Raw genomic sequence first — 15,942 nt, 5'->3', positions numbered from 1 at the left:
ATGTGAAATTATATTTTATATACATTGAATTTCAAATTTGAAATTCTGTTTTATATATAAATCGAATGTCACATTTGGCCTGCCACATAGCATAATAATATAAATAAAAAAAATACCAATGTGGTTCATAAATTATTGTTTTCCAATATAATTGAAAGGTGACATAGGCAATAAATGCCATCATCATATTTTAAATGGCATAATATAATAAATATATAAAACCTAATAATGGCAAATGAAATATGATAAATAGGTTGAATTATGCCATTTTATTATACATCCATCCATTATCGGTACCGCTTCTCCTCACAAGGGTCGCGGACATTTAACTATGTATTTTATATTTTAATTGACTAATTGTATTTAATGTTGGCTTAAACAACACTCCACAGATGATCAGCCATTATTCATGATTAGGGACTTACATGAGTCGGCACCACATTCCACTTCATTAAACGACACATGATAGCTGAGCAACAAATGCCTCTGATTACTATTTCGCTATGCATAGTCCTAGCACCTGTTCTTATAATGAAAAAAGTTGAGAAGATGCGATCAGATTTTTTTGTACCCAAGTCAGAGTCCAAGTCATTTGATTTTGAGTATCTGCCGATTTGAAGAGTCTTTCAAAAACCTCTGCAATGCAATAAACAAAAGGAAGACCACATCCAAATTGTCTCAATTGGTTTTTTTTTCTCAAATAAATGCATACCATGATGATATCTTTGTATGTTGCTATATACCAGCATTCGTTCAAATCAAGTAAAGAACTAAAATAGTTTATTCTTCACATTAGAAATTATGAAATTTAAAACAAATCTGATCTTTTTCAGCTGACAACAATCAGCCGAAAATCCGGTGATCTGGCCCGATTTCTGATCACGATCGGTTAGGAGCAACCATGAAATATGAAAAAGTGAATATCTTTGACAGACCCAAAATTGCAAAAATCTTTTATTCAAATATGCATTGGACAATCTACAGTATAATGCATGCTAATAAATACATACAACAGTAGAACAAATTAGTTCACTTTTACAGTTGTCAAAAGCATAAATCTAAGGCACAATATATGTTTTAAATAATTTGGGTGAAAAAGAGCAAAGTGATTGAGCCCCGAGACGAAGATAAGTTTTACAACAAAAATATAACAATGTAGATTGTGTATTTAGAAGGCCAATATTAATTCCAGTTTTCAGTCTTCTGCAGCTCAAATAAGTTTAACGCAAAATTCGGAATGCATGAGTTACAGTAGTTTTGGTCATTTGGTAATAAAATTGTGTGTGACACCCTATTTTACTTCTTGAAAATGTGAAGATGTGCAAAGCAGCATTTAAATGTTGTGATAAGGCAAGTCTATATTATATGTTCTGTCTGTCTCAGCACTAAGAAACATGAGCACCAGGAATTGACATCTGTCACAACCTAAACGCTCTTGACGCAAACTTCTTTCCTTAAGAGTCCCAACATTATTGTTGACAGTGTTGGTCTCTTTGTCACATGACATCAGGCATCAGCTCCAACTGTTTGTTCATTACACCCAGTGAACGGGGAATTGCTTTTCAAAGGGACGCTCTCCTCTCCGTTTTCAGCATCACCTGGGGAAACACAGGTGTTGTCAGAAAAGTACCAAATGCTGTAAGGTAGTTTTCCCAAAAACATGGGTGGGAAATCTGCATGTAAATCAAATCTGATCAAAGATCTTTGTGAAATCACTTCTTTCTTTCTTTGTGAAAGGCATTCTCCTCTTTCTCCTTATTTAATCTCTTCCTCATATTTAGCAACTCGTAACCCATGTAATCCTGTTGAGAATGAACTCCACTGAAACGCGTCTGTCTGGATTTGAATGAGAGCATTGAGGACACAAATATAAAAACAATTGACATAAAATTCTAAAATAATCATCAATCGAATACTGATACATTGTATAAATCCCTCTCCCTGTTCTCTGTCTCACGCTCACCAACAGGCAGAAATCTAAGCAGTGCCTTTTATAAGTAATAAGACATAAGATAATAATACATACAGTGCTGTGAAAAGTATACAGAGTTCAAAACATTCAAACTAAAGTAATATAAATCTAGCATATGAGAATAATATAATAATCAATAAACACAATCACATATTACTGTGCATGATACTTTTACTTTCATTTGACAAATAACTTTTGTTTAATAAATGCTTAACACCTGTAGCAAATATAAACCTGTTAATGATTGACATTCTGTCACGTAAATGCTAAAACAAATGCTATTGACATAAGACAATCCTTCAATCTCAATTTCTTTTTTTTTGTTAGGCTTCAGCACCCAAAAAATGGCTTAGTCATGCCTATGACAGTGCCTAATAGCTCAGCTTGTGAACAAACCCAGAAAAAAGGTGAGTCACGATTGGTTGTTACCGGATCCTGTACCCACTGTGATGTCATTTTCAGTCCATAGCAAGTGGCAAAAAGGCTGCCCCTTGAGATGGCTAAAAATAGGTGTCTTTCAAATTTGGACTTGATTTCCCCTTTAACCATTTGCCTGTTGAAGCTAAATGTGATTTTTTTTTATCTGGAAGCTGTAAAAGCTTGTTCACAAACGATCAGTACGGTTGCCAGAATGTGAGTCAAAAAACTTGAGAACTGCTGTGAAAATAATGCGTTCTACACTCCTTGAACAGAGGGTCCTCACAGGATGCAGAACATGTTGTCTTAACTGGGTGTTGCCTGCTTTCCACCCACGGTGTTTGAGATGGAATAAGCTTACAAGTGAAAGTGTTGTAGCAGTCTGGATCAAGGTTGCAAAACATGGTGCAGGAGTGTTCATGTCACGCAGTCCCGTCATTGACATGTTGTTGCTAACCTCTTTGATTGCTTGTCGGAAGAGTATTGGCCGCTCCTCTGGCTCCTCCTCTATTAGACTGGAACAAACACCGGAATGGCCACAAAAGCAGGTTCCCGCGATCCTGGGTAATATCTGCAAGGCAATAATGAGTATTTAACAAGTTGGAAACGTATCCTAAATGTTTTATTATCCCATGAAAGCTCCTTTTGTTCTTGGACTTTTTCCCAGGAAAAGTAGTGGTCTTGTGAATGTCATGCTTTGACCTACTTTCATTTGTCTGCCCGGTGTTAGCACTCATTAGTGCATTTATGTCTGATGGTCCTTTACTTTAATCAACATAATCACCAATAACACGTGACGAAAGCAGTAATAGTCATACAAAATGTCTATTTTGTGATGGGCGGTCAAAGCTGCATTTTGTCCTTCTCTATTCAGGGTTAAAGACCCTAAAGTTGAAAACAAACATGCTGAGTTCAATGTAGATGATACAAAAAAATGTTTATACATGTTCACGTTTCACAATCTGGCTTTTCTCGTCACACAAATGGCAGAAGATAGCCAAAAGCAATTTTGGTTTTAGCAAATGAAAGGGGCTTCTATGTTTGCATGCAGCATGTTCCACTATTATTTGAGAAGTAATTAATTCATGATGAACGTTTGACTAAATTTGCATGATCAACGACGGTGACCAACAGCAGTTGACTATTCAGAACTTTTTATTCTTCATTTTTGCTAGTTCTCAATAGCAGAAAATACAAAAATTTGCTTTCTACATAAAGTACCCCAAGTAAGGCCAATGTACACCATCAATGACTTAAACATTATTTATTTATTTTACATTCTGCATTACCGTAGAAATGTCTTGCTTATCGATTTGTTCTTTTCATTCTGGTAGAAATATTGACCAAAATTGCATTACTCTTCACTTTAACTGTGTTTACAATAATTTATTTTCATCACATCCCTTCTTTGCATAATTTGGATAGTTCTACAACTTAACTATCACATTTACTTTAAACTATTTTACATCACTTCTCAAGTCTAATTCTCATTGTTGCTAAAAAAATATATATAACAACAACCATTAAATTAATGGGTAATTCTGGTAATTTCCATTTTGACATGCCCGGCGACAAAAACTATGAGGTACTACTCGGTTCCCACCTGCAGTTTTGGAACAGGCTATGACTTTGAGGACGTTCTTCTTGATGTCGAGCACGCTGCTTGGCGAGCCAGGGATGAAGGAGCCCACCCAGATCGCGTCCTCAGGATGTTGCGGAAACACCTTGCGGATGACCGTCTCCAGGCGCTTTACGCATCGGCGGCTCTCGTCGCTCTCTCCGCCAGTGACGCGCACTAATCCGATCAAGGCCGGCAAGGCGCCGCTGGCTCGAATGGTGCGCGTCCTGACGTCCTTGAGGACCTCCTTCAAGCACAACCCGCTGCAGATGAAAGTCTGCCTGAAGAGGAATACGATGGCAGGGCAGTCGATTTTCCTCTGCCGGCTGGAACTGCACGCTTGCCGAATAACTGTCCTCTGAGTGCGGGCTCCCGAGCCCAAATCGCCGGGCGTCCCTTGCTGAGGCTTGTCGCCGGAGCCCTTCGTGCAGACTAGGTTTTGCTCCCCGCCAGACAAGGTGGAACGAGCCCGTCGGTCGCCGAACAAATGGTCGATGAACTCCCGCACCACCTCGGTGTCGCTCTGGTTCGCTTCATTCAATTCTGCCGCATCGCTCACGAAATAGATCCTCTCTTTGCCACCAATTGAGGCGAGCGTCTCCTCAAAGTCGCGCTCCTCCGACATGGCTGCCAACGAGCTACTCTGTGCGGTGACTGGTCAAATCAGACTAAAAGAACGAGAGAAGGTGCCAATGTGCCATGAGGGCAGCCCGGACACGTTCGCACAGTTGTCAGTTGCACGCACAGTGGGCGTGGCTGAGGAGCGGAACCCGTAGCTCGAAATCAGTTTCTATTGGCTACGTCACTTGGTGGGCGTTACCTACTCCAGGGTTTTGAGATGAAGCATTGGCATACCACGCCTAGAGTGCTACAGCGATGTCACCGCCATATTGCATGTGGCAGATTGGAGCATTCGCCGAAGATTTAATGTTGCCAGAGAAGTACCTTTTGTCAAAGCAAGATCGCATGGGATTCAGACAACTCCTCACCATGGTAGGCAGGATCACCACATGGCGAGTAATTGATCCCTTGGCCTTGACCTCAGCCAAGATGGCTTGGGCATTCATTGCGTCCTGGGTTGACCACTTTAGCATGCTAGTGGACCTTACTTCTGACGGGTTTGCAGTTCACATTAGAGATGTGGACACCAGTCACTGTTCTATGAAAGCTACTTTGCAGGCCAGCAACACAGAGACCACCTGGGCCAAACATCTCCTGGAGGTCATGCTTGGTCTCGGCTCTGCTCCCAAGGATCACCTTCAGACATCTTCTGCTGAACTGGTTTACAGTCAGCCAGAGTTCCTCCCTTATGCCGTAGCCCCCTGATCTGCTGCCTATCACCGAGCTATGTCGAATTGGTTGGAATCTTTATGGTGGACAGTAGAGGTAAACCACAACCGATCACGATCGACCATACTCACACCTGCTCACATGGACATCACCCACGGAGGGGGTGACAACCTCCGCTGTCTCCAATGGGTCACTCCTGGCCCCTAAAAGCCCAACTGTTAAGGGCAGCCATTTTGGCCACTTATGCCACCCTCCACCCTGTTGATTGTTTTTCTTGACATTATTCATAATTACGTGTTTAATTATACACTTTTGACATGGTGAATTCTCATGGGTTGGGCTGTATGGTGATCCACAAGGGGAAGACGTTCACTGTAGGTTTAAGAGAAAGGAGGGAGCTGTCATGTTCCTACTTTCAAAGGGATGGTAGACATGAATGATTTGACGAGTAGCTTGCTGCTGGTTTTGTAAACAAATGGTTTTGTTGTGGAGAGTAAAAGACACCAGACTCACCTTCGTCTCCTTGTCTCATCATTTACTGCATCGCCACAACAGCAAAATACAAGGTGAAAGACTTTGGTAAACGGAAACGCTACAGAGGTATTAAATAATTTAATTATTATCAATCTGAGTGCAAATGGAGGTGTAAAAATTTGCGCCCTCAAATAGTTAGTGTGTTGCAACTGTATTGCATGCATGTTTGTGACATAACAGCGTTGTTTGATTCTTGTTGTCCGTTGCTGTGAAGTTCTTCCACACTGTCAGAGACACGTATAGTAACCCCTCCATCATTACAGCTTTATACATTATGCTTGTTGATCCTGGAAATAGTCGGATACGATACCACTGCCGCGAGTCTTATGTCACAAATAGTGTAACATACATTGATTTTGCAAACATTTTAAAACATTAGAAAATCACATGCATTGTATTAGTGTGTATACAAATCCTAAATATAAGGAGTTAACATATATAACCATCAGATTAACATTGTTTTTGGATTGTTTTAGGTGGCAATTATATTTGTGAGTGGGTGTGTGTGTGTGTGTGTGTGTGTGAGAGAGAGCGAGAGGCATTGACTGTAACCATAGAAATGAGTGCAACCCAACTACCAAGATATGCCACATCCAATATGGCAGACATACTGATGTACCGCTACAATGGCCTTACCCGGTCATTAAAGTTTTCTATGATCTTAAATCTATGACATGCCACACAATCAGTTCCCAATGGGACCAAAATGAAATAAAGGTTTAAATAAGAAAAGCAAACTCACGTTTTCTGTAACTGAAGACAAATTATGTAAATTATGCAAACTACAACTAGAATCACAAATTGTGGTCTAATAAATTGAATACAGTTTGACTGATGAAATCTCATGATACAAAGGTCACTCTTTTGACGCATGGAGAAAAGTCCTGCCTCCCCTGGTATGTTGTAGAGGCCAGCCTTTGCGGTGAAAAGAAGAGACAAAATCGTGACCAAAGCAGCACTTAAACTCAAGAGCCTTACTTGTGGGGAAAAGCTAAAGCAGCCCTTGACTTTCTATTATGAAAAAAAAAAAGAAAAAGGGAAAAAAAAGGCTTCAGAGTTCCCAAACCCCTAATCTGTTAATCCACAAATGCATTTTCCTTCATTAAAAAGGTGCTGTCAGCCTGAAATACAATTGCACACTTCAAATAAAGCTTCACTACTAGTTATGAAGAATAAATGACAGCCTGTCGGTTTGACCAAAACAAATACTGAAACAAATACAAACCTTTGGACCGCCTTTGATTAGTTGAGTGACCTGTGTTTGTTTCCAAAGTCTGTGTTGTCTTTGTGCTTGTTGTTCATAGACTGACGTCTTTGGTTAAGAGAACCAACATCTGAGCGTCAAGAATGCCTCTTGGATCAGTCACAGTGACATGGAGTCCGAGACGAACTGGGGGTGTAGAGGGGGAACATTGTTAGCTATGAAAATCAGCATGTTAAAAAAATCCTTTGTTTTCTAGAAACCTTAAAATCGTGTCACCACAACTCACTATCATAAAACCATTGTTGACTGAACAAGCAATGTTTTAAGCAACATTTTAATTAAACTGTCATTCAAGTAAAAAAAAAAAGAAAAAGTTTACTGTAAATGCAGCCCACTTGACTCATTGTTGATCAAGCTATATTGTACTGAGCAGCCTTGACTGAGAACCTATGCAAACGTTGCATCACAACGAGTTAAGTCATCACGCTTCTCTCACTTGTTGCTTCTTTGCCATCACTGGTACGCTTTGGTGATGGACTCAAACAAAAGCCCAAAAATGTGGCTCTTGAGGAGTTAATACTCTTGATGCTCACTGATATGAAGTCACACAAGCTTTGCAAAGGTCTCCTGTGATGTCATGGAAAATGGCAGTTTAGTCACCAAGGTTACTCTAGGGTAGAACCCCCCCTCCGCCCCCCAAAAAATGTTTAATGTTAAGGACTTCAGCGGGATTTGAACTCAGAGGTTTCACTGCATTTCAGGGCATCATCCCACTGTATCAAACATATGGTAAACAAACATTCACTATAACATCCACTTGAAATTTTAAAGTAAGAAAAATGTTGAATAAAAAAAGTGTTTCGGTTTGTCTATGACCTGCAGAAATTCCCCAAAATACAGCCGACTATTAATATTTAACATTTTCCTATTTAAATTCTCATATATGTCATCCACTCATTTTTTGTTCCCCTAATCCTCATGAGGGTCACGGGTGTGCTGGAGCCTTTGTCAGCTGACTCTGGGCCGGAGACGGTATGTTGGTGACTTCTTACCTTTAGTCGTGCTGCACTAAATCTTCAGTCATTCTTTACCTTATTAGACCAAAGAGATGTTATACTTTATAGCTGATTTACTGATTGCTTGTGAAGTAACCTTGTGTGTGTTTAGTATGTACAAATAAATGCAGTATATTATTTTTATTGAAAAGTTGGAAGCTTTTTAGTTCAGGTTGATTAAGAATTAAGATTATTTGGCCAAAATAGGAAGACTGCAACTGTTATTCAATCCATTACTATAGAGTTTGTCTTATAGTGTGAAGGCTTATGCACATGTGTGGATTAAAGCCTATCCCAACCACCTCTGGCTGAGAGTTGAGGTATACACCCAGGGCTGGTCGATGACAGGGAACAAATGGAAAATTATTTAGACTCACAGTCTTTAATTAACCTAACAAGCATGTTTTTGGAAACTCAGAGTACTATGAGAAAATCCACACAAGCACAGGGAACAGAGACAGTGCTGTGATTCAATCCTGGGATCTGTTGACCGTGGGGCAGAAGGGCCAAACATTCACTCGCCGTGCTGCTTGGAAGGATTTTAAATCAGAATTTTTGTCAACAAACTTTTACCTTTAATCTCGAAAGCAAAGTAAAAAGAAAAAAAACATAAAAATAAAGTAGTTGATTTTATTTTGTAAATGGAAAGTTGCTCAACACAGATCGTAATGAGTTAAGGAAATTAAATTGAACACTTGTATTTTTGCTCGGCGACACCAGAACTATTTCTCAGTCAATGACAAACAGACACATTATAATAACAACCACCTGTCATCAAAGAATGCTGCAGGTGAGGTTGCTCCTCCACTGGCCACCAGGAAGTTTTCCGCCACGGCATGACGTCCCAAAACCTGAGGGGAGGTATTTGTCAAACAGTAAATACACAAAACAAAAAATGGAAAAACAGAAAGCCTCACCCAACAAACACACACATATCGTGTCCCGCAGTTGCAAAATGTCTTTAAAAACAAAATGAGAACCCAAACATGCATGGAGCACCATGAGTGGTACAATAGCTTGTGGTATTCTCTGGAAAAAAGGACCACATTTGTACACAATTGAACATTTTTTTACATTTTTAACCATATTTAAGGTTAAAACAGTCACAGTAGAGTGGATATTAGGAAAACATGTGGTGATATTTGAAGCTTAATTTAACCTTAAGAGAGCACTTGTAATTTCTCGCATTTAATATTTAAAGATTTTATAAAAGAAAAGGCTCACCACTACTAAAATAACACTTTTCATTATAGTATGATAGTTAATTTATGTTTCATCCTATTTACCACACCTACTGACTATTTACTGCATATATCAAGAATCAAGTAATAGTTTACACACACATTATTTTATTTATTTTTTTAAACAATATTTATGAAGAAACTGGCTTGTCCGCCTGTTTCAAAACTGACATAAAATGACGTAAATGTTTGCCCAACCCTGGTCTAAAATATGTGATAAAACACACTTGAACCATGGAGCGTTAACTAGATGTACAGTAGTTATCTTAGCTGCATCGTTCTGACTGACCAACACAATCAGTCCAAAGTAAGCAAGCAAAGACAGGAACACTCCATGCTGGAAAAAACGCCTAAAAAATCTATCCTGGTTGTCATAGTAGGAATGTGAAGGTTGCAATGGTGGAGTGGATTGAAACGTGTGGGATGTGACAATCTGTCCGATTCCTGGAAATCCCAAGAGTGGTGGGAATAAGAGGTTTGAAATTACAGATGCAGAAATCTTTGGCCAGAGGCAATGGCTGAATTTTGGCAGGAAAAAACTGTTTGTGTGTCAAAATACATAAATGGTATACAAGCTGTGTGGTCACTGGTCACTTTATTTTGAAATATAATACACGTGAGTACTTAATATTTGTAAACCTGTGCTCATAAAGTTGTCCTGGGGAAGGATGTACAGGTTGTGCCATTTTATATACTAATGTCATGAAACATACCCGTATGTATTTAAATTATGTTTGGTTACCATCAAACTTCCTCGAGATGACGCTGTCGCGCCATAATTTGAGTGGAGGAAAATTTTGTATACCTGAAGTTCCTTTAATCGTCGCTAGATGGCAGCACATCCCAATTAATAGCGGCGTGAACGCAGTCCAATCCCAGACGCATAATTTCATCTAGCGGACTGCTTTTGCAAATTGATTGTTTCCCTTTCAAATGATGTTGTTTTGTTCCAGTTTAAAGCCTGTATCGTTATCATGATATAAGGTGGTTTGACAACTTGATGAAGTGGCTGAAATGTTGAATTCTAGCCACCCATTCATCTATTCATGCTGACCTGGACTGGTCACCAGTCAATCACAAGGCACATAGAGAGAAATAAGCATTCCCGATCACCATCATTTGTACTATGGAGACTTTGGAACAGGGGTTACCAAACTTTATGAAACTGAGAGCTTCTTTGTCATTGATTAATGCAAAGGGTGAGTGGTTTGATACAAACTCCCGAAATAATAAATCTGCTCACATTACCTTTAATATATACAAATATTAATGATGAACGATATCCATCTATTTGAAGACACTGGTCATGGTAATGATTTCTCACAATAATTATCACCAATGATTTAACAAGACTGGAAACAGATAGATACCACTGTTCTATAAATCTCGGCATGTTTTCATTTTCAAATCATCACTTCTACAACTTTCCAAGGAAATTTCGATGTCCTATCAATGGTGAGCTATTTTAAAACAGGCGGGCATGCTAATGACTAGTTCAACATGCTACCCAGGTTAAACGCTAAAGTAGTGTATTTTGTTTTGTTTTTTCGTCAAAAAGAATGTGACTTTTTTTTTCATTTAAAATGTTTGGTGAAATGTTATCACAAACAACTTTAATGACATTATTAATTTCTATGTAGGAACCTTTTCTATATTTATGATGAGTTCAACCATAATTGATGAGTTCAATACCGTTGCTGACATTGACAAGAATCCTACTATCAAATATAAGTTGAGCTATAAAAATGTTCAATGCATCTCACTTGTAAAGAACCTAGGGCGCCCTTCTGTGTTCATACGGGATATCTTCAGGAGTCTCTGCTGGACAAAAAGTCATCCAATTAGGATGGATAGATGGTTTTGACAGGGAGCCTAACTTAGTATGTGCATGGAAATTGAACATGTGCAGTTACGGTGTGAAAAATAAACTCATAAACTAAAGGAAAATAAAAAAAATAAAAGGCAAAGGCCGAGAGCGTCCGACAGGCTCCGCGTGGTCAGCCGAGACGTAAACCATGCATAAGCAAACAAACAAGCCACAGTATAAGCAACTTTTTTAGGACAGTGAGTGTGGACATAGAGCAGTTGTCCAGGCACGATGGGGCTGAGTGAGAGTACGGGAGGTGGGGTTGTCACAGATGGCAAAATCTTGAAAACATCACAAGAAACTCACATTCCATGCCTGGTCAGAGGTCACGGAGGAAGATACAGTGTTGTCATTAAAGTCAATGTCTCCTGATCAAAAATGTAATTTTGTGTATGTGTTAGATTCGTGGGGGTTCTGTATTTGAATCTGGGCTTCCAGTGTTTTTTGAGCTTGCATGGGTTTCCCTCCCTTGCTCCAGCTTCCCCCACCTTCCAAAACATGCATCATGTTCGGCTCAACCATGACCCTTGCTTGCTGATCTCTGCAATGTGAGACTTAAACAACTTTTGTTGTACACAATATAATGACAACAAAGATAGTCCATTCTAAGCAATAACAGAAAATGTCGTCGAAGCTCTCTGACCTCGCCATTAGATTTTTTAATTATGTGCATTTATACTTTAGAATGGAACATTAATTTAAACACTTATCTGTTGTTATCTCAATAATGTTTTACTTTAGTAAATCTTTAAGTTTAGTAAGTGAAAAAAATACAATTCAAATCGTTTTATTAAAAAAAAAAAAGACAAAAAAAAGATAAACAGTAGTCATATTAGACATTTTTATTCTTTTGTACTGGCACAGTGAAACAATTGGTCCAAGGCTTCAAACTGATGTTATTTATTTAATTAATTAATTAATTAATTAATTTTTATCCAGATCTTCCACACACTTCCGTTTTGTATCGTCACAAAGATGGTCCGAGTTAACATTTTTATGTTGAATGAACAAAATGCAAAGAGTGTCCTTTTTGATTGAGTGCAGCATGATTGTCAGTTTCTGTTGAACTGATGTTTTTTTCTTCTATATTTATTATTATTTTTTTTAAATTAACATAAGTAGGCTAGGAGCTGCAAAATCCCTGATAGTTTTACAATGGTGCAATATCTTTCTCTCATTCAAATCAAGTCATTAACTTTTTTCACTTCTGTTGTCGTGTGTTGTGACAGACAGCTGCCAGTACAATGCAGAATATAAAACAAAAAATTCGAGCACACAGCAATTGTATACGGTGACATTGAACAAGCTGCAAAGCCTCAGAGGGCCGCGTCTTGCTTCCAGTGTGAACATTTTTTTTTTTTCTATCTGGCCGCCAAGGTCAATTATTGAGGCGGCTTTCTATGATGCAAATCAGGCCACATTTGAAATGTGGACCTTGGTGGCATTAATTGAATCCTGGGCTCTGTTGTGCAGGTGCAAGAAAAACAACCTTCAGTTCCGAAGCCCATTAGTCAGACGCAGCCAAAAGTTGTGCCCAGAAACAAAATATAACAAGCTCGTGTGGTGTGGCATTGCTGAATGCTTTGCTGATTAAAATGGAATCCCTAAAGTCAACTGCTCCAACAGATAAACAATTTGGATCTCAACACAATTATTTCTCGGATTGAGACGCCAATTAAGGATTAACTCTGCTTTTTATTTTTCTATCACTAAAGAAAGTGATGGCAAAAAGCATAATTGCGTATATAGCCAAAGAACCAGAAACAGATCATAGGAACAGATTGTACGCCTTGGATTGGTCGTCAACCATCTATTTAATCTCACATTCACGAGTTATCAATTATTTACTAATTAATTTCACCAAGATTTCTTTCCATTACATGTCTGTCCAGCGGTTGTTTTACTCTGTCCATTGATTTTCTAGAGCTTCTCGTCATGGTTGCCTGCCAATACAGGTCCCCTTGCTCATTTCTTTGGCCATTGTGTGAAAAAAGAAAAGTATCAGTGCTAATTTTGCGATGATTCTCCCTAATTTGCGTCTCCTGAGCAGAGGACAAATTTGCCTCCAGGGTACCGCTGACAAAATGTCATCCGTCCTGAAGCCTAATCACATTATCAATATCAACAAATGTCCCGAAGGGGTGACACTCCTAAAAAGACTCCAAGAGAAGACAACACATTTCTATCAGCGGGACACTCAGAAGGTCGTCCAGGGAGGCCTGAAAGGAAGTGACCTCTGTGGGGGATCCCGCTCATGGTGCGTCCAAACTCTTGGCCTCAGGCGCTGGACATGGCCAAGAGGTTACCATGGGGAATGTACATGAGTTAGCACCGTACACACACACACACGCACAATGGGCCTTCCCCACACAATGCGCATCTTGCAGAGGGGACAGAGTTGACTGTGAAGGCCCACTGTGATGGTGTGAGGGGACATGGGTCAGAGTTTAAGAGGCTCATGTACTGTTAATGTGAGGTCACACTCATACATCACCACTGACAGCACCCATCTCTGCATCGTGGCTGTGCTCTGTCCTAAACACCACATTGGTGCTTTAGTGACATTAGTCACCTTTGTGCACTCAGGAATGTTCAGAATGAAGAGGTTCACTCACTTTTGGAGGAATTTAGCAATGATATAACCAGGGTCAAAGGTGTAATGTGCTCCCTTAGCTTTGAACATCTGGATAGAGGCTATGAGCATGTAAACAAGATCTAGGAAATAAAGACATACACTTTTTAAAAAATAGAAAAAAAGATTGACTTTAATTATATTTTATTATTCATTTTCCTATATTTTCCATTATACATCTCTCAGCTCATATTAATGTTGTGGTCCATAAAACTTGTCTGGTGAAAGACAAAAAAAATGTGCTGTTGGATGTTTTATTTCTCTGTATGTTTTTTTTTAATATATACCAGTCTTAGAATACTCCAAATAATACATCATACATACATTGGAGCACGGTGTGGCTGGTTTAATGAGCAAAGTTGTTGACGTGTTAAAAGGCACTGTTTTTCGAATCTGTTTATGTACCTTTATGTGAATTCACAGAACAAAATCGTTCTGTACATGCAGCAAATAACTTTTTTTTTTTCAACATAAAAAACTGCAGCTTATAGCCTGGTGTGGCTTGTATATCATTGTTTTTGTTTTTGTTTTTTTTTTTCCCAAAAAGAGTCGCTGCATCTTATATGCAAGTGTGTCATATAGTCCGGAAAATCTGGTAATTTTCTTTTTTCATAAATATTTATATTACTTATTTATATATTCATTGTAAATGATGACATTTAAAAAAATGTGTTTCACTTTCCATTTAACATTTGTTTAATTTACAATATCTTATTTTATTAATGATATATTTGATTAATTGATTAAGTGTTAGTAACAAGATAAAATATGACTAAAATAAAGAATTTCTCATACTGTTTACACTTGACATGTTTTCATTTATTTAACTACATCTATAAAACATCTAGCTAGTCCAGTTTTCAAAACTGAAATGTGGCCCGTGAAATACAAACCTTGAAAGACAAAATAGACTCTGAGGTGTTTCCAAACTTTTCACTTGGTACTGTATGTATGGTATATATCCTTCTTAGAGGATGCAATCATATTTCCTAGATGTTTGTCCCTCAGTTCTTGTGTTGTACTCGTGTTTATGCTGATGGCGCATGGAGGCATGAGAGCCAGCATTCCCTCCATGCACAAGGGTGTTCAGAAAGATGAGACGATAGGGGTGAAGCCTGGCTCAGCAGAGATGCAAATGTTTGACAAGCTCTTTCACCATCTGACTGTACGCACACACACACGCACGCACACACACATTCGCACACTTGTGATTCATAACCCCACATCAACAATGTCGGGTTGCCATCAAGGCTTTTTTGTGTATTTTGATAAGATTTTAATCCCGCTCGAGTGCTGAGAGCTGGTAAATTGCGCACAGGAGCTTGTGACCTGCTCCGCTCGTTAGTCCCCTCGTAAATTGCATTAAGCATTTGTGAAAATGTGCACTGAATTAGCCTCTCCGCTCTGCGACTTCTCCATGTTAAGAGTCTGATTAGTAGTGTGCTGCTGTGTTTCTTTGTATGTAGCTGAGTCTCTGTGTGTATGAAAAGGAAGAGAAGACGGGCAAGGCAGGTACAGAGTAACCCGCGAGGAGGTGGGGGTTCAACTTTGACCCTTTTGCCGAGAGTGACGTGGGTCTATGAAACTACACAATACTTCCAGCGCGCAGCCCTCACTGGCAGCCTGCTGCGACCCACAATGAAGCCCTTTGGCGAGGGCTCTGCGCGTAGAAAGGCCCCCTGGAGTGCTGACTGCTATCTGGGGGTCTTTCAGTGCTTTTGGTCCCTTCTCCCTCAGCAAGCGAGGAAGGAAAAACTCAATAAGAGAGAAGCTACAAGGGGAACAATGCTCTATAGAGGGCATCTTAACCCACAACAAACAGTGTCAACATGTGTGGGGAGCACATGGAATGACAGACACAGAGTCCGCCAAGGACAGAAAGGACTGTTTCCATGTGGGCCGGCAAACTGAAAGGGCTACAGTGTTGTTTTGTTGCATACGAGACGGATTTGGTCTCTTTTCAGTCGTGGCCGACAAGCATTTTGGGGGCACCAGATAAAGTAAAGCGTCGAGACCAGAGCCTTTCTTCCCCGTTTGGAGGGGTGAAGAAGATTATTGTTGTACACGCCAGGAATAAAGGCTGCATCAAAGTCGGCGAGGAGTGTGGCTCGG

At 39.4% G+C, this 15,942-nt stretch overlaps 1 protein-coding gene across 1 annotated transcript; it reads right to left on the bottom strand.

Annotated features, from left to right (window-relative positions):
* Nucleotides 1–941: 941 nt before the first annotated feature.
* LOC148324196 (uncharacterized) lies at nt 942–4,789 on the bottom strand. The gene is made up of 3 exons (XM_088314087.1): nt 3,993–4,789; nt 2,847–2,960; nt 942–1,598 (listed from the first exon to the last, which is right to left on the bottom strand). Exons 1-3 carry the CDS (start codon nt 4,630–4,632, stop codon nt 1,507–1,509), a joined length of 846 nt encoding a protein of 281 aa, XP_088170213.1. The 5' UTR covers nt 4,633–4,789; the 3' UTR covers nt 942–1,506.
* Nucleotides 4,790–15,942: the final 11,153 nt, after the last annotated feature.

The sequence above is a fragment of the Idiotropiscis lumnitzeri genome, chromosome 13 (genome assembly GCF_059441095.1).
Source record: "Idiotropiscis lumnitzeri isolate Australia: NSW breed Sydney's pygmy pipehorse chromosome 13, RoL_Ilum_1.0, whole genome shotgun sequence".
Taxonomy (NCBI): domain Eukaryota; kingdom Metazoa; phylum Chordata; class Actinopteri; order Syngnathiformes; family Syngnathidae; genus Idiotropiscis; species Idiotropiscis lumnitzeri.
Note: the sequence above shows the minus strand (reverse complement) of the source record. Positions and strands in the feature narration are given on the sequence as shown.

Coding starts and splice junctions, on each gene's coding strand:
- LOC148324196 (XM_088314087.1), bottom strand. CDS start 4,632: ATGTCGGAGGAGCGCGACTTTGAGGAGACGCTCGCCTCAATTGGTGGC. Junction 2,961..3,992: donor AGCCTGTTCCAAAACTGCAG/GTGGGAACCGAG, acceptor ATTGCCTTGCAG/ATATTACCCAGGATCGCGGG. Junction 1,599..2,846: donor TCCGACAAGCAATCAAAGAG/GTTAGCAACAAC, acceptor GTGTTTCCCCAG/GTGATGCTGAAAACGGAGAG.